This window comes from Ostrinia furnacalis, unplaced genomic scaffold (assembly GCF_004193835.3).
Source record: "Ostrinia furnacalis isolate ACB-3 unplaced genomic scaffold, ASM419383v2 OfSCF3968, whole genome shotgun sequence".
NCBI classification, from domain to species: Eukaryota; Metazoa; Arthropoda; class Insecta; order Lepidoptera; family Crambidae; genus Ostrinia; species Ostrinia furnacalis.
In genome coordinates this window covers 19732-43910 of record NW_021134207.1, presented here as the reverse complement: position 1 = coordinate 43910, position 24179 = coordinate 19732, and the positions used below count along the sequence as shown (strand labels likewise).

Sequence of the window (24179 nt, the reverse complement as noted above, 5' to 3'; positions counted from 1 at the left end):
CTTCAATTAGTATTAAGATAGATAAACACCTTATTGCACACCACAAGAGCGCGCGGCAGGACACCCATGAGCTGGACTGATCAGGTCAAAACCGCACTCAATGGTCCATTCCACGAGTGCACATGAAAGGCTGCAATGTGGGAGGAATGGCGACGGATTGTGAAGCTGCCACCAAATCAGGTGTGACGACCACGATCGCTCTGGCAAGAGTACGAAGAAGAAGAAGTACACCACATAAAACAAGAAACAAATACACAAAAGAAAGTTATTTAGTTGATTACATTATTCATTAATAACTGAAGTGAACATAGTTTATTGAAAACTGAAAAAGACAGTGAATGTTTCAAACTCAACTTAAGAAAAACTAAGTAGTATTTTTCTAATTAGTACATTGCAAAAACTTCTGATTGATGCTTGTTTTCATGAAGTTAATGAATAGTTCAATAATATTTAAGCCAACAAATTAGTAATTTTGCTGCACTGACATTAACAATTAATATTAATAAAATAAAATAAACCTACTCGTCTAAGACATTTTTAGTTTACAAAGCGGAGCAAGCAAATATTTTACAAGATTATTTTTTATTTAATAAAACAAATTAAGTATTCCTATAACAAAAGGTATCCTTAAGAAAGACATGATACTCGTATTCATTTATTCTAATTTTCTTAATTTAGTCATTTCTAACTAATTGGCGAATAACGTACAGTAATTAATATTATAAATATCTTCAGTTATCTAAGGTGGGGTTGTATCACCTAACTTTAACAGTTATAACAATAACCGGTGCTTTTTATATGGAGTTTGACAGATTTTTGACGTTTTTTGAAGTTAAAGTAAGATGGTGCAACCCAGCCTGAGTAAGTCTTGTCTTATCCGTTTTTATTTATTTTACTATAAGTACATCTACAAAACAATTCAGTATGAAGAAATATGTTTAGGTAGATCAACATTACCTGAAACTGGTAATTAAACTAATTTTAAAACGTGCATTTAAGATAGTGCTTGGGAAGAGTTATAAGAATGATGAAATTATAGTCAATGACTTAAAATATAAAGAACTATCAGAGTCCATAGTAAATTACTATTTACGTTACCAGTGTGTTTAGTGCGAGTTTACATCAAACGTGATCGCTATCGACTGCGTAAAAAACGACATTAAATTTATGACAAGTTGTACAGCTTCCCTACTTTCAAGAACCAAAATCTTCATAGATTTTTTTAGGACGGTCAATGCAAACTCACAGTAAGCACACTGTTACGGGCCTTTTCAACTGTCTTGACTTACTTGACTTATGTTCCTATGTCCCCTAGATGGGGTAGAGGGCGTCCACAACAGTCCTCCATCTCGTTCGGTCTTGAGCTTCTCGCTTGATCTCACTCCAGGTCTTTTCAAGAGCTTTTCAACTGTCAGATAGAGTTAAAGTACCTAAATAATAAGTTCGACATGCTATAACGAACACATTTACTTACCTAAAAAAACAGCTGTGATATGGTGTATCACCCTTTCAAGAACCAAACGCGCTTTAGAAATTAAGTTTTTACCTGTACTGTATGATTCGCAAGAATGTTCATTGTTTATAGATATACTCATTAAAATGCTCTCCTGTACACTTTTTGAACAACAGCTGAATATTATTAAGACGTATAATACTATCCATCTTATAAGATTCACCTGTTAGTTAAGTGACGAAAGTAATATATTATTTTCTTTAGCAAACTAACTTTTTGTTCTTGTTGCTATCCGAACAGAATCGTACTGCTACCAACTGTTGCTGTTCTCCTCCACTTGATACACCAAGGATCATAATTTTATTATCGTTTGGATCATTGTGACGTTGGGAATTCAATTTGCTTCTTAATATACCTACTGCTTTACCTCCTTCTATAATACGTCTGAAACAAAATAATTAATTTCGTTTTAAAAACGTTCAAATTAATTTATGATCAAAATAAGATTAACTTTCTCTAAGAGGCGCCGACCAAATTAAAGAACCTTCCATGAATTAAAAACCAATAACCATTACAATAGTAGATATTGTTTCACGGAAGGCTGAAATCAAATTCGAATTGTTAATTGAACCTTTCTCTAGATGGTTGTCGCGTTGCCGAACGTACGCATGTAGAGCAAACGCCTTTACGAAACGATTACAGTATTGCATACTAAAACTTCGCACATTATTTTTTTACTGCCAATAATTTAGATTAAATATAGATTATTATGACCGCGGTTAGCCCTGATGTGAATATAAAAGTCGTGGGCATGTACCAAATGGTATCAGTTCACCTTTGGGTTTGATAACAATAACACAACCAAACAAAATGATTTCTAAGGTAACATTTAAATATACCTAACGGTTATTGTTAAGATAAGACCATTCTACCTAAAGTATCCCAAAATATAAAGTAAAAATGTTGTAAATATCTTTGACAATAATATTTAAAAAGGATTATTATTCAGTATCACAAAGATATGTTTCTTTTTGTTCAAAACAGGTTCTATGTTTTGCTGCTCTGGCAGCTGTAGCCTCTGCCCAGTTTGAACATGGCTATGGTCATGAACACCATGGTCTTGAACACCACGGCCATGAACATCACGGCCACGAACATGGCCATGGCTTCTCGTCGCAGCACATCTCCCGACACGACGGCAAACCCGAGAAAGTCAGTGTTCACTTACATGGAGATGAACATGGTCATGGACACGGTCACGGTCATGAACATCATTATGATTATTATGTAAGTGCCAGGTTTCTCTAAAATCTTAGGAGCAATATCTTGAAATTCTCATTACTTAAATTAACGTTAATACCCTTCTTCAGGCTTACCCTAAATATGAGTTCGAGTACAAAGTGGAGGACAAGCACACCGGCGACCACAAGACCCAGCATGAGCACCGCGATGGAGACGCCGTGAAGGGCTTCTACTCCCTGCATGAGCCCGACGGCTCTGAAAGGCACGTCGACTACCACAGCGACAAGCACAATGGGTAAGCATCCAATGTCATAACGACTGTAACATGAAAATATTATCAGCCATTAAGACCATACAATTTTAATAAAATAACACCAAATAAAATACACTGTGATGATATTTTAGTTCTTACTTACAAATATTCTTCATTTTGTCTATTTCACCAATTAATAATATATTTTCTTTCTTATAGTTTCCACGCCACTGTGAAGCACAGCACCCATCATCTGGTCCCCGAACATCATCATCACCACTAAAAAGGATAAAAATAGTAAATTTTTTGTTACCCTGTTTGTATACGTAATAAATGTTATATTATTTGTAATTACTTTGAATTTTCATTCATAAACTCTTTACACACCAAACTTAATTATGTCAATTAATAAAATACCTAACTCTTACGAGTATTCACTAATAAATCACAACAATTTTCAAGGGAAAAACTCAACATGCAAATCACAAATCAGCCCCTGCTGACAGATTCTAAATCTTCTTAAAATAATAAGAAAGAAAGAAAGAAAGAAAGAAAAGTATTTATTCTTTGCAAGTACAAAATAAAATAACATGCACCAAGAATCACTTACCATCAGGTGATCCGTCTGCTCGTTTGCCTCCTATCACATTAAAAAAAAAAAAAAAAAAGTTGTACTTACCTATCTACCTAACATTTAGTAAAAAGTTGATTAATGTAATTCATTCTATCTTTCTTAATATTATCCGATATATCCTTATAAGGTAGCTAGGATTACTACTCGTATTCGAGAGCTTTATATTTTTGTCGGATATTTAATGTCAATTTGGATTTTCATAGTAATTTTTAGTTCGTTTTAATTTCCTCGAGTCACGCATTTAATTCATTTATTTTCTTATTTATTTTCTGGGACTGTAATGAAAGCAAGAATATTTTGAATAAATAAAACGAACTTATTGAAAACCTTCTTTCTGAAAACCCAACTCTTCAAAAACCGAACATTTCAACTTCTGCAAAAATTTATTCAAATTCAAATTCTTTATTACGTTTTAATTCAATAGGTAAAGGTATTATTGAACTTAAAACTGAATAGCCCTTTAATGATTGGGCCTATTGTAATGTTAGTGGTGAGNGCACCCACTCCTCTAAAAGCTGGAGACTACACTCGAAGTTGTTGACAATAATGTATACCTGGGACAAAAAGTCTAGTTAGGTAGGTTCAACTTCGAAAAAAGGTCAATCATCGAATCCAGCTCGGCTGGGCAGCCTTCGGGAAGCTTCACGATATTTTCACGCGGCGTCTCCGTCGCGTTGCCGCTCCGCTTTAAATCCGCTTTGAATCCGCTTGCAATCCGCTAGGGTGGCAAGGGCCTTAAAACTCAGAGGCACACTGATGTTCAAATACCGTAGCCGAGTCCTAAAGCCGCGGTACGCGTTCGCCACGAAAAGAGTGAGCAAGACAGCAATATCTCACTCACACATGTCATGCCTTGTTTATAACGACTAGTCTTAACGCCCAGTTTCGAAACATTACAAATAATATCACATAAACAACAAAATTTAAATTAAAACTAAATGTATTCTATCGAGAACACTGAGAATATTCCCGGGAGCGTTCTCGGTTCTCGAGAATATTCTCACTGGGAATATTGCCGGGAACGAGAACTTTCTCAGCGGCACATCTCTAGTGGTGAGAGAGAACAATCTCTTAAATTACCTAAACTAAACTTAGGTTAGCTAGTAACATAATAATTAGATATTGAAATTATACATCTTCACGAAAAGAACCCTCCCATCCTTTGCCACACGTCATACGTACTTCATCAACAGTGTTGATTCAACACCCTCTCCCCCCTTATTGTGAGACGTATTTTTTTCTGCTAATTACGTTTAATTGTAGTAAGCTAGCAATGTAAATTAAGTCCATAAGTACTCGTAACATAAAAGTAGTAAGACCCGAAGCACAAATAAACATCGTTCTCGATAAGGTATGGTAATCGTTTTTTTTTGTATGAAAATAAAATAACGCCGCTATAGTTGTATGAAAATTATGATTACTATTTTATTTTATTTTATTTTATTTAGGATAACAAACAATTGTACAATTCAGATATGCAGTAAAGTTATACATCGACATTTAGTTATTGTACAACCCGCACCGCTATCCCCATCTTACGACTATGATTACGATAGTACGAAATACAATGAAAAGTCAAGAATAATGGTTAAAATGTCGAGCTCTTAAAGTCGCTATAGGAGATGTGTTGCTGTTCCTAGCGGGTCAAGATATTGCAGGCCTGCATCGACTTGATGGTTCCGTGCTTCCGAAGGCAGAGTCATAATTTATCAGAAACGAATAACATTTGTTAAGGGCATGGCAGCATGGCATGGCATGGTGTTATAACACGTATAACATAAGGCAAACAAATAATGGTTACAAATGTAGGACCTTTTGATGTATGACTAATTAAAACAGAATGGATTTTTTTATAAAAAAAAAAATTCAGAGAAACAACATTTGCGAATATCCAACAAAATGTGTGTCATTGGAATGATAAATACATTTGATAGTTAGGTACTGAAAAAGTTATAACTGATGAACTGTAAGAGAAAAAGATACCTAGATTAAGTTTGTAGAAAGAAATGACTGAAACTGAATATAAGACACCTATGACTTTCATAGTTTCTTTATCAAAATGGAAGCTGCTGTATTGGATAAAATGTAATTTTGTCCAAATGTTTTATATATTAGACAAAAGAGGGAAAAAGAAGACTAACTGATCAATTTTGTTTTCACTATTTAATTACTAATTTATGTTGCTATTGTTTCTAAATTACTTAAATTAAGCTTCAATTAGGCACTGTTTTAGAAAGGTTTTTACAAACCTTTCACGAAGCCTTTCTCTGTATTTGTCACATTGCCAAATTAGGTATATGGAGCAAACGCCTGATAGCAGTATTGCACATTAACAAATTCGGCAATATGAATTTTATTGCCGATAATTTATATGTATACAAAGATAATGTAATTGTTATTAACCCTCGTGGCGATATAAAAGTCGCTGATTTTCAATTATTGGTATCAGTTGAGCGTTGAGTTTGACAACAGCAACACACAACTAAAGATGATCTCAAAGGTAAGGTAGAGGTGAAATATTAGATTTAATAGATATTAACCAAGTCAATCTCAGTATTAGAAACAACCCTGTAGTTAAAAAGTTAAAGTTACCTATTTCTACAAAGGGCGTAAAATGATTAGAATACCTTCAATTCAAAAAATATTACGAAACGCGTTGAAAGTTATGTGACATTTTTCTTTTTAAACAGGTACTGTGCTTCGTTGCTCTGGTGGCTGCAGTAGCCGCTCAGTCCGACCAAGGCCACGGCCACCACCACGGCTACTCTTCGCAGCACATCTCGCGTCACGACGGCAAACCAGAAAAAGTCTCTGTTCACGTAAAAGACAAACACGGACACGAGCATGAAATTCACGATTACTACGTAAGTACATTCTTAGATAGCCATCTTACGAATAATATAAGAATTCAATTTGTGAGAAAGACATAATTCAACTCACTAAGATTTTAGTAACAAGTTCAGAGCATTTTTAAGTTTTAGACGTTTCATGTTAATCTTGGTAAGCATATATAATTTTCTTACTTTGTTCATCAGGCCTACCCTAAATACGAGTTCGAGTACAAGGTGGAGGACAAGCACACCGGCGACCACAAGACCCAGCACGAGCACCGCGATGGAGACGTCGTGAAGGGCTTCTACTCCCTGCACGAGCCTGATGGTTCCGAAAGAAAAGTCGACTACCACAGCGACAAGCACACTGGGTAAGCATTCGATGTCATATTTACATTTTAAAATCCAGGTCATTTTTTATACTTAAACTGAAGTTTGGATAATATGAAATAGAAGAACGACTTTCGCAATGATAATCTTTGGTTGATAGACAATTCATGAGTAATTGTAGAGTTTTTGCTACTTTTATTAAACAAAGTGTTTTTATTTTCAGTTTTCACGCTACTGTGAAGCACAGCACTCACCACCTGGTCCCTGAAAAGCATCACCACCACCACTAAAATTAATAAAAAGTTGTTTTTGATTACTTCTAGTTAAAAATGTTCTGTTGCCTTATTTGTACCTACTTATTAAAAGTTGTCTATTTATAATTACTTCGATATTTCCTTTGAAACCTCCTTAATTTCGTCCCAATACCAAGCAATGCAGTAAAGATCATTGCATTAATGTATACAGTGTGAGTCACGATAAAGTGTACATACTATGAAAATAGATGAAACCAGACCTATTTTTATCGACAAAAGAGAGGTCAATTTTTTTTTTAGTATTTTTTGGAATTTTTATAGATTTTTTTTCTTCCGATTACTTATTGTAAAGAAAACATAATAACTTTTAAACTAATAGGTATATCCTGATAAAATAAAAACAGTAATAACTAATAATGCTAAATAACAACGATATCTAAAAAAAATACATAAAATACTCAGAAAATGCCAACAAATAATAAAAAATTATACTTTTTGAAAAAAATCTGCTTTTAAATTCGTGTTTTTTTGGTTATTTGATAAATTTATCCAAAAAATGCCCCTATAACAGGTGGTTTTTATTACTTTGTATTATTCTCTTTTACGTATTCTGTACCTTTGTAAAACCAAAAATCGCATGTCTCTATCCCTGTCACAACATTTGCTATGATCGTTTGAACTAAGCCTCTCCGGGCGCGCCATTCAACGCTTCGTTAACAACGAAACTGAAAGTGGCTCTAGATTTGTGATTTTGATAAAAACAAGTTAGATTTCAAATAAAAACAAAATATTTCGAAGTAAAATAAGCATTTTAGTTAAAATTAAAATTGTCTCTACTTACCTGTACCTTACCTTAAACGTAGCGTAGGCAGGCCTCCTACTAGGTGGAACGACGATCTGGTAAAGGTCGCGGGAAGAGCCTGGATGCGGGCAGCGCAGGACCGTTCATTGTGGAAAACCTTGGGGGAGGCCTTTGTCCAGCAGTGGACGTCATTTGGCTGAAACGAACGAACGAACGAACCTGTAGCGGAGAATAATGTGGTGGCAGGCCTTTCACATACAAAAAAATACAAAGAACAACTACGCGGAGGGGATGGAAGCCATAATGTAGGCAGGCCTCCTACTCAATGAACCAACGATCTAGTAAAGATCTCGAGAAGCACCTGGATGCAGGAAGCGTAGGGCCAGTCATTGTGAAAATGGTTGAATACTTTGTCCAGCTGTTCTATTTTATTTTGGCTGAAACGAACGCACGAATGAACGAGCTACGGTGCTGCTCATGATTAAAGTCCTACGATTATAGTTTGTTCGATCGTTGCGTATCTACTCGAGTGATATCCAAACATTATTAATGCAGGCGCGTTCTTGCGACTACTATTCTGAGATTAGTTTCAGAATAAAAATAAACTACTTAGGTACCTAATGCCGTGAGTTAATTTTTATTAGGAAGTCAATAATTCTAGGTTCATCATCTACATCATTTCAGCCATAGGACATCCTGCTGAACATAGGCCTCCCCCAATGATTTCCACAATGCCCGGTTGGTGGCGATCTGCATCCAGCGCCTTTCTGCTTTCTTTATGAGGGCATCGGTCCACCTTGTGGGTGGACGTCCTAAGGAAATCCTAGGCTAGTGCCAAATAATTATTTAAAAAAAATCATTATGGTAATAATTATTGCATTATCTACGAATTCGAACAATTATTATTATTGAAGTTGATGCAGCCGTACTGACAGGCATTTTGATCTTTGTGTTATGTTATGGAAATTACAACGCCTAAAAAGTAATAACGATAAGACGTATACAAAACTTATTAATGTAATGAAATGCAATTTATCTATTTCTCTATCGTTGTATTTGAATAGAATTTGATACCAAAATAATTAATTAAGGCAGTCAAATCCCACTAGTAATAATCCCAATAACGCCTTCGTGGTTCAGTGCTTCGAGAGTGAGACATCTTGACTCGGAGGCTCTGGGTTTGATTTCCATTTAGGACATTTGAAACATTGAATACCTATTTGTTCCTAACAAACTTTGTGTGCTTACCAAAGCACAATATAGGATAATTTTCCGAAAAAATAAATTAGATTTTATACTTGAGAAAGTACGTTGAGTCATCGCGTCAGTCGAAGTGAATCATGCATTAAGGTGGCTCATTATGTATGTGATTACAGTACAACAACTTTGTTGCTTGTTGCAAGTTGCTTCAACCTACCATGGTAAAAAAAGAAATATTTTTATTTTATTTTATTTCTCTAAGTAGTATTCAAGCGAAACTATAAATAATACCTTTCACATAGCCTTTCCATAATTTGTCGTTTTGCTGAATGTGCGTTTATGGGGCAAACGCCTTTTTTATTGCGGTATTGCATATTAACAATTTGGTCAATATGATTTTAATTGCCGATAATTTAGAATAAAGATAATATTATTGCTATCCCAATCCAGTATAAAAGCTGCGGATTTTTTATCATTTGCATCAGTGGATCGTTGGATTTAACAACAATACCACTTCTGAAAATAAAATGGTGTCTAAGGTAAACTTTTGTATTCTGTCTGGTTTTATTAAATGGTAATTAATTAACGGAGAAAGAACATGAATCTACGTATAACTTAAATATTTACTACAAAATTAATTTTAGTCGAGACCGTAATCGCTTCGTTAATCAAGGTGCTAACAAAATAATACTGAGACCTAATCAAATCAAAATCTATAACAAAAGTTACGAGGTACCTAGACGTAGATATTACTTAACCAGTATACTCGTACAGGCACTGATTTCATAATAGCTAAAATAAGAAAACTTAAAGCAACACTAACATTAAAAAAAAATTTATTTAACTACTAAGTCTTTTATTTTACAACTTGCATAACCTACCCTTTTATTCAATCTAGGTCCTGTGCTTAGCCGCTCTGGTGGCCGTAGTGGCCGCTCAGTCAGACCACGGCCACGGCCACCACCACGGCTACTCCTCGCAGCACATCTCACGCCACGACGGCAAACCAGAAAAAGTCTCTGTTCATTTACACGGACATGAACACGGGCACGGTCATGAACATCACTATGATTACTACGTAAGTCCTATTATCATAAAGTTATTATTTAATATCCTCAAAGGATAAACATTTAATTTTCCCTATTTGAATTAAAAGTTTATATGTATACCTTGAGTAGGTGATAAAATTAATTGTTTTGACAGCATTGATGATTGAATTTTAATTCTTTAAAATGAAATCTTAATTTGCTTTGGACAGCTTTAGATTAACAAAACATTTTTTTCCTTATCCATCAGGCCCACCCTAAGTACGAGTTCGAGTACAAAGTAACAGACCACCACACCGGTGACCACAAGACCCAGCACGAGCACCGCGATGGTGACGACGTGAAGGGCTTCTACTCCCTGCACGAGCCTGACGGTTCCGAAAGACACGTCGACTACCACAGCGACAAGCACACCGGGTAATAAGAATACGAGACTGCTTCAAATCTCCACCTAGATTACATAATTTATACAATCTTTATTCTTTGGCTGAAACAAAAAATCGTGAAAATAATTTTTAAAACAATTGACCACAATATTATTGAAGTAGAACCTCTTAGGGCACAATTATTTTACAAGGAGTTTTGTGAGTCACTAATCAATTTTCATTTGTGTTTCAGATTCCACGCTACTGTGAAGCACAGCACCCACCATCTTGTACCTGAAAAGCACCACCACCATCACCACTAAGGAATAAGTTTATGTCGAATTACTTCTTGTTTTTATGTTAATGTTATTGTATTTACATAATAAATAGATGTTACTTCTTTAACACATTGTAATTTGATTTAAGTGCTCGATTATAACAGTTTATTTAAAAGAATATTTTAATTTATGTTTCTGTGCTTTGGCACAGACTGCATTCATAGTTGAATCACAGACCTTTATTCAACGCTGTGCGTTCGATTTTCTGCTTCACCTAAGCAAGTGTCGTTTGTGAATACGGGATTCACGCTAGTCTCCATTGCAAGTGGATGATCCACACTAGCTTGATGACTATGCGACAATGAAATGAGTTGGGAAGGTTTCCAAACAGTCACCCATGATGATGATCCATCCGACCGATTTCGGCCATGGCGACCACTCCGACTCCTAAGTCACCCATAACTACGAGTAAATACCTAATTAACCACCCAATAAAAATTACATTACAAAAAACGGAAGGAAATAAAACAGCTTGATGTTTCGCACAGTGACTTGAGTGCGCTAAATGTTGGACTTAGGTAGTCTGAGGACCTAGTGTGAGTTTTCATCAAACGCCTTCACTAGTGAGCGCGTCAAAAAATGACATTAAATGTATGACGGATTGAACAGCGCCCCGAGCGGGAAACGTTCAAAAACTAAAATTTTCATACATTTTTTAAACGCGCTCATGCGTTTGATGTAAACTCACACTCAGCCCACTGTACTATATGTAAATGAAAAACGCTCATTGATTGGTTCACTATACTCGTACTTGTACTAAAAAGTTTTTATTTTAGTTACCTACTTTGCTCGCGTCGCTTACTTGCAGTTTCATATTAATTTTTACTAACGGCGAAACCAAAGGGTGGAGTGTGATTTTAGCAGTCTTTGAATGTGTGTATTTACGAACACATATTACTCCTTAGCACTTAAATTTTGACGAATTTGGGTGAATTTAATCAATTCATTCAGGCGCTGGATGCAGGCCGCCACTAACCGGCCATTGTGGAAATCATTGGGGGAGGCCTATGTTCAGCAGTGGACGTCCCATGGCTGAAATTATGATTTATTTATTTTATTTATTTAATAACAATCTTAGCTCTAGCATTACAGGTTACCCCAGTGCGATAGAGTAGTTTAATTAGTACATATTTAACAATTAAAATTGCTGCTATGGCTATAACATAAAATAAATAATGTAACCTTTGTGAATTCAGTCAAAGAACAGCTGAATATGAATATGTTAATATGTCAATGATGATGACGAATCGATTCATTACTATGGCTCGTAAACATAAGTTACATTTTAACAAAAAAAACAACGTAAAAATTATAGAGAATTTCAACAGAAATAAATAAATATTGTATCAAAAGACTTGTTTTACTCAGGCGATTATCATCATCTGATAATCTCAAGCAGCACCTAACTGGTTTCTTTAGTTGTTTTTCCGATCCTGATTAAACCGGGTCCAGACAAATGTAACGCGTAATGTAATGTAACACAGTGTAATAAACGTAATACATGAAATAGTATGGGCAGCATTGTAGTAGTACACACATGTAATGCTCGTAGTGCCGTCCACATGACGTAGAATTCGTGTTACATTACACGTAATTTTACTATTTTACATTACACGTAATCTTACATTACACGGTCTGGACCCGGCTTTACTCGTAGATTTCTAGTCGTGTTAGTGGTAAAATTAGGAGAGGCATTAAACTACATATTATTTCCAGCGATAAATTGTCATTTTTACACAAAACAAGTTAATGCCCTACATTTTATTGCATTCGTGCTGTCATTCGTATAATTATCTTCTCAAGTAATAATGTAATATTTTATTGTACTTATGTGCCAATCAAGGAGAAAATGAATATTATATTTTTATTGTTTTGTTTAAAAATCTAGTAGGTATGTACCCGGGGCTTAAAATACATGCTTACATCGAGTTGTATTCGGAGAATGGCCTAGCTATAATTTACCCAAATAATAGGTATTAAATATTCAAAAACGATTATAACAATACCTAATAAAATCCCAAAGTAAAATTTCGACACCCATAAATTAAACCTTTCTCTTTATTTGTCGCATTGCCGAATGTACCTGTATGGAGCAAACGCATTACGTATAACGATATTGCACACTGAAATTTGCATAAATGATTTTAATTGCCGATTAATAGAATAAAGACAATATTATTGCCATTAACACGGGTGCAGATATAAAAGTCGCGTTTTTTCAATCAGCTGTATCAGTTTACCTTTGGGTTCGACAACAATAACACAACAAAAATGTGCTCTAAGGTACACTCGCATTTTAAGTTTAAATATCTAAATCAATAACTTGTTGCAACAGGATTTAAGTTCTAAGATTTTAATTCCATTTTAAAACACTGAACAGTTTATGGTTTTAGTGGACTTCTTTAATTAACTAAATATTTCTCAAACCAGGTGCTGTGCCTTGCTGCTCTGGTGGCTGTAGTGGCCGCTCAATCTGACCACGGCCACGGCCACCACCACGGCTACTCCTCGCAGCACATCTCGCGCCACGACGGCAAACCAGAAAAAGTCACTGTTCACGTAAAAGACAAACACGGACACGGTCATGAAATTCACGATTACTACGTAAGTAGATAATAGTAAGCCTCTGTCTGATGAATAATGATATTGTTAAAATAATAAAGTTTAAATATTTTTATAAGGTAGGTACTTTGCGATGCCGACTTACTTGTAGCACCTTTTGTAATTCATCGCTTTGTCTACCAGGCCCACCCTAAGTACGAGTTCGAGTATAAAGTGGAGGACAAGCACACTGGTGACCACAAGACTCAGCATGAGCACCGCGAAGGGGACGACGTGAAGGGCTTCTACTCGCTGCACGAGCCTGATGGTTCCGAAAGACACGTCGACTACCACAGCGACAAGCACACTGGGTAAGTATTCAACGAATGCAAAAGTCAATAGTTGATAGTGCAGCGGTGCTGCTATAAATAATATCTCTAACTTCCATCACCAGGAACCAGAGCAGTTTTAGCTTAACGTCCCTCCATTGACGACATTCCACTCGCACTAGGCGTTTCGATAACTCTCTTATAATGCGAACAGCTAGGGACTGGAATTCTGCCTGCTGCTGTCTTTCTCGAACTCTACAATCCGGGGCATTTTAAGGCGAGAGTGAATAGGCACTTACAGGGCAGTTAGGTACCATCCTAGACTGCATCTCACCTAACATCGATGCGTTTGCGGTCAATTACCTGCCTTGTTCTAAAAACCTTTTAAGTAACTCTCCGTTCAGCTTAAGTTATTCCTAATGTGTTGCCTCATTCATTTCAGCTTCCACGCTACTGTAAAGCACAGCACTCACCACCTTGTTCCTGAGCATCACCATCATCACCACTGAGCCGTACCCACCTATCAAAATGTTATTGTGTTACTTATTTATAAGATTCTGTTTGTGTGATAAATAAATTTTATTAATTGTAATTTACGTGTCATTTTTTCGTCTATCCCTGAACTTGGCCAACCATGGTCTAAATTAATGGTCTAAGTTGAGAAAATGTACAAGTCCACCACCACCTATAATACCACAACTACCTACACGTAGATTTGTAACACTAAAAATTGAAACAATTGTGGACTAAATTTTGAAACAATTTCATATTTTCATTATAGTCACATATTGCATGATGGGTCTAAACACGCGACTTAGGAAAACAATTCATTCGAAAAGGTAAAATTAGGTCCTGGAAATTATTTATACATATATTTTAGTTACCGTGATAGTACCTACATAGAATACCACCTATTCATAGGAAATATAAATACATATGAACGTCAAGACCATTGTAGGCCCTACACATTCTGTAAATAGGGTGATTTACTGAGACATCGTAGCAAAGTTATTTACTTTATGTACCAAAACTACTCATCGCAACCACGAACACAACTACAGAATAATCTTATATACCTAGCTTTAAATCAAAATATCAAATATTCAGTTGTGCTACTTATTATGGTACCCCACCAGGACGAAGCCAAGAGCTGTATTAGTACTAGTATTTATTTTAATAATAAATCATGCAGTGAGGATAATTACGAGCGGACTCCGACTTACGTGGAACATAGCCAAACCCCATAGCAATATCCAGTAGTAGGTACTACTAGTCTTGCCGTTAAAATAACAGTTAATCTACTTGTGTTTGTGGAAGCTCTTGGTCTGCATCTCACCTGATGGAAAGTGATGATCAGGCTGAAATCCTCGACCACAGAGAAACTAGCTCTCTTACAATACTGTTAAGATTGTTATGGTGACAGACTTAAATTAGAAAATAATATAGTTGAAACTAGCCAGGCGCACTTAGAACAAGCCCTACCACCAACCTAACCGACCAGAAAAATCTGCCCCCACTAGGAATCGAACCCTGAAACTCAGGGTCTGAAGTAGATAGTCTAACCACTAGAATATAGATGCGGTTTTAGGTATTACTTACAAAAATATAACCCTCCTTCTGGCACAGTCTGGTAAAAATGAAACAGTTTGAAGGTGCCCCTGTAGGCCTATAGGATGCGCGCCGCGATAAGCGGTTATCTCGCCATTTTATCGATCATACATTTTGACATCGATAAAGTATAATCACGGCGCGCATCCTACCTTGCTGAATAGGTAGTAGGTAGTAGGCTATTGATACTATAGCAGCCGAGAATTTAATGAAAGTCCCAAGAATTTTGTCGAGTTGATTGTACAGCAGGCGTAGTTTCGGGTCTATCTGTCCCTGTCGGTTAAACGCTGGCAACGAGCTTCGCTTCGCTTATGAGGGATGGAAACTTTGATTCGTCGTTTTGGGAATAGGATGGTAGAAACGGGTATGCCAACCTATAAAGGTATTATAAAACCCATATTATAAAATATGGGCATAGTCTTATTCAACAAACCTACACAGTGTCAGCCCAAACTCCGCTACAAGAGTAACATAGTTTTAGTACCTACTCTCATTTTCATGGCAATATTTACTCGATTTGACTAGCTGCATAATATATCGAACAACAAAGCGCTTCAAAATATATTTATCAAACAAAAAATTTAATATTATTGTGGTCTGTATGGTAAACCTATTAAGTGAAACGGCTCTCTAAGGTCTTTGAACAATCCAAATTAGGTTTGTAATCAGGAAATGATTTTAATTTGTTTCGATTTTATCCAAAGGAGCACCTACCAAGGAGAAGTAGAATTCTTGCTACATGACACTGTTTTGCAAGAATGTTCCTACAACTTCACATAAACCCTACCATGTTTTTTTTTGTTAAATAAAATATCTAAATGTTACCTAAAAAGCTGCGTTCAAATGAAATAATAATAAAATTATTTTTACATTTTCCATTTTCTCGCCGATTAATTAAACATTTCTCTTTACAAGTCTTATCGTTGACTTCACATAAAGCACACTGAAGCAAACACCTTTGCAAAATTATTGCAGTGTCCCATATCCAAATTAGTAAGTGCATGCTTTCGATTGCAAATCACTATGATATTATATCGATAATGACCCCGATAGTGATATAAAAGTCGGAGACATTTAATTATTTTGTATCAGTCAACTACTGGGTTTGACAACAGTAACACAAGCAAAAAATGATCTCAAAGGTAAATTACTTACTTATTTTTTGATTTATCAATTCCATAAAAGTAAGAAAATTCAAACATTCCTAAGTCTCATAGCTGTCACATAATGTTTTCTAACAGTAAACCTGCATTTTATACCATCATTTTTTCAAACAGGTGCTTTGCTTAGCCGTTCTGGTGGCCGCAGTGGCCGCCCAGTCCGACCATGGCCACCACGAGCACCACCACGGCTACTCCTCGCAGCACATCTCGCGCCACGACGGCAAACCAGAGAAAGTCACTGTTCAAGTAAAAGACAAACACGGACACGCTCATGAAATTCACGATTACTACGTAAGTAGATACGCTGTGACATAGAGTATCAATAAAATATCCTCATTCTTGTAACAATAATCTACTATATAAAAATAAGTCGGGTTTTCCTCCCTGACGCTATAACTCCAGAACGCACGAACCGATTTCCACGGTTTTGCATTCGTTGGAAAGGTCTCGGGCTCCGTGAGGTTTATAGCAAAGAAAATTCGGGAAAAGGGGGTAAAACGGGATCCACGCGTACGAAGTCGCGGGCGGCCGTTAGTAAAGTTTAAAACTTTTTTGGTAACCTAATTTGGAATGTGACTTACCGTAGCAACTATTGTTTTAAAACCTCTGTGGTTTGTCCACCAGGCCCACCCTAAGTACGAGTTCGAGTACAAAGTGGAGGACAAGCACACCGGCGACCACAAGACCCAGCACGAGCACCGCGATGGAGACGCCGTGAAGGGCTTCTACTCCCTGCACGAGCCTGATGGTTCCGTCAGGGATGTCCACTACCACAGCGACAAGCACACCGGGTGAGTTTTTGAGTAAAGTACAAAATTATCAATAACTGTAAGAAGGTACTGATAGGTTAAACCAAAATGATATCTATGATGGTCAATTTTGGTCATGTTTTATATTTGTATTTTTTCCACAGATTCCACGCCACTGTTAAGCACAACACCCACCACGTCGTCCCAGAGCATCACCATCATCATCACTAAATTGTTCCTTTTAGGTTATTTCGTTAGTACGCTTGACTGTTATATCGTTGAATAATAAATAAATGTTTGTTTCATATTGATTTTGTGATTTTATTGGTTAAGTCATGAATATTAATTTCTTGATATACATAAGACCACTATCATACTTATTTCTAATAGTTTATCAATAGCAGTATGTACAAAGAAAGAATGCAATTATTTGATTAACCATTGAGGTTCCTCACAATTATTAGGTATGCCGAAAAATTCGGAGCTTTTCGAGTAAATTAATATTCACCTATTTAATGAAAGAGTATACTAGAGTATAGGGATTATTGCCGATGGCAANACCTAACCTAACCAACTGCGTATTTCTAAACTGCGTATTTCTATACTGTGTAGCCGCGAGAGCTCTTTGGCGCGCTGTCTTCGGCGAAGTATTGCGCGCGCAGATTTTGACAGCGCGAAATACCTACTTTAGCAGAAATACCAAGCCTTAATAATAAATCCTACTTCCACGATTACGAGCGATTAACGAGGACCAAGACAATTAATTATGAGAAAAACTCTTTTCTGTACGACATAGAAACTCGTAGTTCAATACTGGTAGCCAAACAAGATACTTTTTTTATCCACAACGAGGAAGCTCTTGGTCTGCATCTCCCCTGATGGAAAGTAATGATCAGGCTGAAGGTGGAAGCGAGCTTCACAAAGAATCTTCAACCATAAAAAGACTCTAGCTGTCTTACCTTACCTCCAACTGCCAGAAACCAACAATACTGATATTGCACTGTTATGGTGACAGACTTAAATTAGAAAAGATGGTGGTAACTAGCCAGGCGGACTTAGAACAAGCCCTACCACCAACTAAACCGCTCTGAAAAATCTGCCCCCACTGAGAATCGAACCCCGAAACTCTGGGTCTGTAGTACTCGTAGTAGCCACTAGACCACAGATGCGGTTAGGTAGTAATTACAAAAATATCCCTACCCTGTAGGCTAGGATAGGATCCGCGTCGATCCCATCCCATTTTATCGATTTTGGCCATACATTTTGACGTCGATAAAGTATATCACGGCGCGCATCCTACCCTGCTGAATAGGACTATGGATCCGATAGCAGCCGAAAATTTAATGAAAGTCCCAAGAATTTTGTCGAGTTGATTGTACAGCAGCAGGCCTACTCAATTGCGCCGGTTACGTAGTTTCGGGTCTATCTGTCACTATAAAATTATCACTTCTCGGGATTTATTGCAACAATATCTTTTTTAACGACGACGACGCCGCATCTCTTCAGTCTGCCCGCGAACATGACTCGTGCAACCGAGCCGAAACGTCGGGAGGGTAAATATCTTATTTACCGTTAAAAAAGAGATTGTTGCAATAAATCCCGTGAAGTGATAATTTTACAGTAAAAAATGCAACATAATAGTTCAAAATATTATACTATCTGTCACTGTCAGTTAAATGCTGGCAACGCGATGGAAACATTTGAAACTTTGAATATCGTTTTTGGGAATAGGCTGGCAGAAATGAATCGTTCGTTCGTTCGTTCGTTTCAGCCAAATGACGTCCACTGCTGGACAAAGGCCTCCCCCAAGGTTTTCCACAATGAACGGTCCTGCGCCGCCCGCATCCAGGCTCTTCCCGCGACCTTTACCAGATCGTCGGTCCACCTAGTAGGAGGCCTGCCCACGTTACGTTTTCCAGCCCGTGGTCGCCACTCGAGAACTTTCCTGCCCCAACCCTCTACGAGCTATGTGCCCCGCCTACTGCCACTTGATTTTAGCAATTCTGCGAGCTATGTCGGTTACTTTGGTTCTCCTACGGATCTCCTCATTTCTGATTCGATCACGCAGGGAAACTCCGAGCATAGCCCGCTCCATCGCCCTTTGGGTGACCTGAAATGAATATGCCAACCCATATATGGGCATAGTCTTCTTCAACAAACCTACACAGTGTCAGCACAAAACTCCGCTACAAAAGTGACATAGTTTTAGTACCTACTCTCTTTTTCATGGCAATATTTACTCGATTTGCTAGCTGCATAATACATCGAACACCAAAGCGCTTAAAAATATATTTATCAAACAAAAATAATATGTTCTGTAAGGTTACCTTCTAAGCTAAACGACTCACTTTCTAGGGTCTTTGAACAATCCAAATTAGTTAATAGGAAATGATTTTAATTTATTTCGATTTTAACCAAAGAAGCTGCACCAACTAGTACCTACCTAGGCTAGGGGAAAAAGAATTCTTGCAACATGAAAATTCTTACAGCTTCGCTAAGCCAAATTGTCAAATAAAATATTGTTACTTAACAAACCACGTCCAAATGAAATTTCCATTTTCCATTCTCACACCGATTATTTAAACATTTCTCTTTACATGTCTGAATTTACATAAAGCACACTGGAGCAAACACCTTTGCAAAATTATTACAGTGTCGCATATCCAAATTAGTAAGTGCATGCTTTCGATTGCAAATCACTATGATATTATATCGATAATGACCCCGATAGTGATATAAAAGTCGGAGACATTTAATTATTTTGTATCAGTCAACTGCTGGGTTTGACAACAGTAACACAAGCAAAAAATGATCTCAAAGGTAAATTACTTACCTACTTATTTTTTGATTTATCAATTCCATAAAAGTAAGAAAATTCAAACATTCCTAAGTCTCATAGCTATCACATAATGTTTTCTAACAGTAAACCTGCATTTTATACCATCATTTTTTCAAACAGGTGCTTTGCTTAGCCGTTCTGGTGGCCGCAGTGGCCGCTCAGTCCGACCACGGCCACCACGAGCACCACCACGGCTACTCCTCGCAGCACATCTCGCGCCACGACGGCAAACCTGAGAAAGTCACTGTTCAAGTCAAAGACAAACACGGACACGCGCATGAAATTCACGATTACTACGTAAGTAGATACGCTTTATATAGAGTATCAATAAAACATCCACATTCACATAAAAAAATCCATAATTATCCATTTAAAGAAGTCCCTGTCTTCTTGTAAATCTTATTATGGTACCTACTTTATAATGCTGACTTACCTGTAACTCCTATTGTACCTCTTTGCTTTGTCTACCAGGCCCACCCTAAGTACGAGTTCGAATACAAAGTGGAGGACAAGCACACCGGCGACCACAAGACCCAGCACGAGCACCGCGACGGAGACGCCGTGAAGGGCTTCTACTCCCTGCACGAGCCTCATGGTTCCGTCAGGGATGTCCACTACCACAGCGACAAGCACACCGGGTGAGTTTTTGAGTAAAGTACAAAATTATCAATAAGAAGGTACTGAATACTGATAGGTTAAACCAAAATGATATCTATGATGGTCAATTTTGGTCATGTTTTATATTTGTATTTTTTCCACAGATTCCACGCCACTGTCAAGCACAACACCCACCACGTCGTCCCAGAGCATCACCATCATCATCACTAAATTGTTCCTTTTAGGTTATTTCGTTAGTAGGTACGCTTTACTGTTATATCGTTGAATAATAAATAAATGTTTGTTTCATATTGATTTTGTGATTTTATTGGTTAACTCATGAATATTAATTTCTTGATATACGTAAGACCACTATCATACCCATTTCTAATAGTTTATCAATAGCAGTATGTACAAAGAAAGAATGCAATTATTTGATTAACCTTTGAGGTTCCTCACAATTATTAGGTATGCCGAAAAATTCGGAGCTTTTCGAGTAAATTAATATTCACCTCTTTAATGAAAGAGTATACTGGAGTATAGGGATTATTGCCGATGGCAATGAAATTTTAGTTTAGGAGAAAATTTTCGACTTTAAAAGTCGTTTCATTATTTCTAATTTCAGGATAAGACTACCACGCTTTAAGCTCTTATTATCAGCTGGCCATACTTTGCTAGCGTGCAGGTTTCAGTTTATTACCAAAAATCTTTATTAAAATTATTTATTTTTTTAACAAAAAGTAATAATGTTCATTCACATTTTATCGACATGAAGCGTGATAAAACTCATGAAAGCTTCTTATCGTCTTGCGATAAAAGACAGCCTATCCTTTTCCTATGTAACGTAACGGAACGGAAACAAAGGACCTTGGAGTTTATTTTACAACCGATCTCTGTTTCCGGGGACACATAATTAAAGCCTGTAAGAAGGCATACCGGAATTTAGGGTTCATTTTGCGTCAATCACGAGAATTCACAATTATGAATGCAGTGAGAACTTTGTACGAAGCACTAGTAAAGAGCCACCTGGAATGCAATGCATTCGTCTGGTCACCCCATGAGGCTAAATATAGACTAAGACTATGATAGAACGGATTCAAAACAAGTTTACCAGATTTTTGAGAAGCACTTTTATACGTCCCAGTCAGATACCTTACCACTGCTTCGGGACAATAAATGGGCCAGTGCTGAGAAGAAGCAGCGCAAGAAATAATAATATTAGTGTAGAGACAAAAATAGATGATGAAAAAGTTCCTGTTCATTTCATACGCTTCTTTCTAAACCGATCATGATTAAATATTTTCTATAAAAATATGGATTTGACATAGGAAAAGGATATTGGCTATCTTTTGTCACAAAATTAGACATAAAATTAAATATGATAAGTATACTATGCAGATTTTAATTTGAATTCTGTCTTAGCTCTCATTCTCATCATTATGATAGTGAAAATGTATATTAATTTGTACATTTTCAATAATTTATACTAGTTAGAGTTTCATAAATTATATCATTTTCTTTTAACAGACCGGAATCTGACAGCAGTTGGCCCTTGTGTGTCATTCAGGGCAATGACTTCATATTATTTCAAATACAATAATATTCGTGTTCAACGAAATATTTCACGATCGTTGTAATGATCTCTTTACTTCATTCCATTTATAAAAAAAAAAACAAGATAGAAAATATATTTTGTAGAATATTTTTCTAGATTTAATTCCTTTATCTGGTTTTATCTAGTAAACTGGTATTCCGAAAGCTTAACATAAAGGAAATGACAAATATTTCGTAATTTTAAGAATTGAAGTTTTGTACCTCTTTCTAATTTTTAATGAATGATTTATCTTTACTTAATGAATTTATTATTTATTTTATAACAAGTAAATAGGAAATAATTTCATTTATAAAATTATTATACTTGACTACTCTGAGTGAGTATACTGAACTAACGGAAATACGACAAACATGGTATGAGTTGACAAATGAAATCACACAAATTATTAAAGTACAAATAACATTTATTTATTCAACGACATAACATTCAAGCGTAATAACGAATAACCTAATATTAATACTCGTAATAGTTTAATGGTGATGATGGTGATGCTCTGGGACGACGTGGTGGGTGTTGTGCTTAACAATAGCGTGGAACCTGTGAAAAAAAAAATAGAACATGACCAATTTGACCACACATAGATTTCATTTTAGTTTGATTTATCAGGACTTTCGTTACAGTGTAGTCTTGCATTTTAACTCAAAAACTTACCCAGTGTGCTTGTCGCTGTGGTAGTGGACGTCCCTGACGGAACCATCAGGCTCGTGCAGGGAGTAGAAGCCCTTCACGGCGTCACCCTCGCGGTGCTCGTGCTGGGTCTTGTGGTCGCCAGTGTGCTTGTCCTCCACCTTGTACTCGAACTCGTACTTAGGGTGGGCCTGGTGGACAAAGTAAAGAGATAGAATAGGTGCTACAAGTTAGTTGGCATCAAAAATTTTCAACTTCAATAGTTACAACGATATTAATTTCATCAGACAGAGACTTGCAGCCTTCTTTATGGGTAGAGCTAATTTTATACTAATGAGGATACTTTATTGATACTACTAGCTTTTGCCCGCGGTTTCACCCGCGTGAAATTTAGTATGTCACAGATCGTCATAAATTATAGCCTATATGTTAATCTGGGTTATAAACAGTAATACTGTAAAGTTTCAACAAAATCCGTTCAGTAGTTTTTGCGTGAAAGAGTAACAAACATCCAGACATCCAGACATCCAAACGTCCAGACATCATGACATCCAAACTTTCGCATTTATAATATTAGTAGGAAGGATATGTAATATCGTCTCTACTTACGTAGTAATCGTGAATTTCATGAGCGTGTCCGTGTTTGTCTTTTACTTGAACAGTGACTTTCTCTGGTTTGCCGTCGTGGCGCGAGATGTGCTGCGAGGAGTAGCCGTGGTGGTGCTCGTGGTGGCCATGGTCGGACTGGGCGGCCACTGCGGCCACCAGAACGGCTAAACACAACACCTGATAAAAGGCAAAAGCTATTAAAATGGTACTCATACTAAATTTTACTCAGGCTAAAAAAAAGATTTTGTGACAGATATTATTTTTGCTATTTGAAAAACATTACAAACGCTTATATTTTGTACCTTTGAGATCATTGTTGTTTATTTCTTTNATTTTTTTGTGTTACTGTTTTTAATTCCAGTGGTTAACTGATGTCAATTACTTTAAATCTGCGACTTTTATATCTGTATTGGAGTGTCGTGCTGTAATACTGATCCAATATCAATATTATATCAAATGACTGGCAATTAAAAGTATAAACGTATAAAAGTATTACGAACATGTAGGTCTCAATTTGGGTATGCAATACTGAAACAAATCTTGAAAACAGGTTTACAGAATGTTTTACGCACATTTGCCGATGCAACAAATAATTATATTTATGTTCTTGTTATCTAAATTGCGACCACAATTCTGCTATATTTACGATAACAATAATGTAATTTTGGATTAGTGCGAAATGTATCTTCGCTGGATTTAAAGTGCCTCTTTTTGTAAGAATTTAATGATTCATCATCGGCTTGAGTGAAGGATG

At 36.6% G+C, this 24179-nt stretch overlaps 4 protein-coding genes across 4 annotated transcripts; 3 read left to right on the top strand and 1 right to left on the bottom strand.

The window, feature by feature from the left end:
• Nucleotides 1–146: 146 nt before the first annotated feature.
• LOC114358502 (histidine-rich glycoprotein-like) lies at nt 147–7085 on the top strand. The gene is made up of 8 exons (XM_028312477.1): nt 147–209; nt 2498–2740; nt 2824–2990; nt 3168–3219; nt 6032–6082; nt 6273–6446; nt 6618–6784; nt 6967–7085. The coding sequence occupies exons 1-8, from the start codon at nt 147–149 to the stop codon at nt 7031–7033; spliced, it is 984 nt and encodes a 327-aa protein (XP_028168278.1). The 3' UTR covers nt 7034–7085.
• A 2413-nt stretch (nt 7086–9498) lies between these two features.
• On the top strand, nt 9499–14138 carry LOC114358501 (histidine-rich glycoprotein-like). The gene is made up of 8 exons (XM_028312476.1): nt 9499–9538; nt 9898–10077; nt 10296–10462; nt 10664–10730; nt 12975–13031; nt 13179–13352; nt 13494–13660; nt 14061–14138. Exons 1-8 carry the CDS (start codon nt 9527–9529, stop codon nt 14125–14127), a joined length of 891 nt encoding a protein of 296 aa, XP_028168277.1. The 5' UTR covers nt 9499–9526; the 3' UTR covers nt 14128–14138.
• A 2181-nt stretch (nt 14139–16319) lies between these two features.
• On the top strand, nt 16320–20805 carry LOC114358500 (histidine-rich glycoprotein-like). Its single transcript, XM_028312475.1, has 7 exons — nt 16320–16368; nt 16504–16680; nt 17014–17180; nt 17303–17357; nt 20098–20274; nt 20449–20615; nt 20739–20805. Exons 1-7 carry the CDS (start codon nt 16357–16359, stop codon nt 20803–20805), a joined length of 822 nt encoding a protein of 273 aa, XP_028168276.1. The 5' UTR covers nt 16320–16356.
• A 1793-nt stretch (nt 20806–22598) lies between these two features.
• LOC114358498 (cuticle protein 19-like) lies at nt 22599–23739 on the bottom strand. Its single transcript, XM_028312474.1, has 4 exons — nt 23728–23739; nt 23426–23602; nt 22841–23007; nt 22599–22726 (listed from the first exon to the last, which is right to left on the bottom strand). Exons 1-4 carry the CDS (start codon nt 23737–23739, stop codon nt 22660–22662), a joined length of 423 nt encoding a protein of 140 aa, XP_028168275.1. The 3' UTR covers nt 22599–22659.
• Between the last annotated feature and the right edge of the window lie 440 nt (nt 23740–24179).

Excerpts from the sequence above, each read along its gene's own strand:
- LOC114358501 (XM_028312476.1), top strand. Across the intron at positions 10,078-10,295 it reads AACATCACTATGATTACTAC|GCCCACCCTAAGTACGAGTT; the intron begins GTAAGTCCTATT and ends CTTATCCATCAG. Across the intron at positions 13,661-14,060 it reads CACAGCGACAAGCACACTGG|CTTCCACGCTACTGTAAAGC; the intron begins GTAAGTATTCAA and ends CATTCATTTCAG.
- LOC114358500 (XM_028312475.1), top strand. Across the intron at positions 16,681-17,013 it reads ATGAAATTCACGATTACTAC|GCCCACCCTAAGTACGAGTT; the intron begins GTAAGTAGATAC and ends TTTGTCCACCAG. Across the intron at positions 20,275-20,448 it reads ATGAAATTCACGATTACTAC|GCCCACCCTAAGTACGAGTT; the intron begins GTAAGTAGATAC and ends TTTGTCTACCAG.
- LOC114358498 (XM_028312474.1), bottom strand. Across the intron at positions 23,008-23,425 it reads ATGAAATTCACGATTACTAC|GCCCACCCTAAGTACGAGTT; the intron begins GTAAGTAGAGAC and ends TTTGTCCACCAG. Across the intron at positions 22,727-22,840 it reads CACAGCGACAAGCACACTGG|GTTCCACGCTATTGTTAAGC; the intron begins GTAAGTTTTTGA and ends TTTTTTTCACAG.
- LOC114358502 (XM_028312477.1), top strand. The coding sequence starts at position 147 with ATGGCGACGGATTGTGAAGCTGCCACCAAATCAGGTGTGACGACCACG. Across the intron at positions 2,741-2,823 it reads AACATCATTATGATTATTAT|GCTTACCCTAAATATGAGTT; the intron begins GTAAGTGCCAGG and ends ACCCTTCTTCAG. Across the intron at positions 6,447-6,617 it reads ATGAAATTCACGATTACTAC|GCCTACCCTAAATACGAGTT; the intron begins GTAAGTACATTC and ends TTTGTTCATCAG.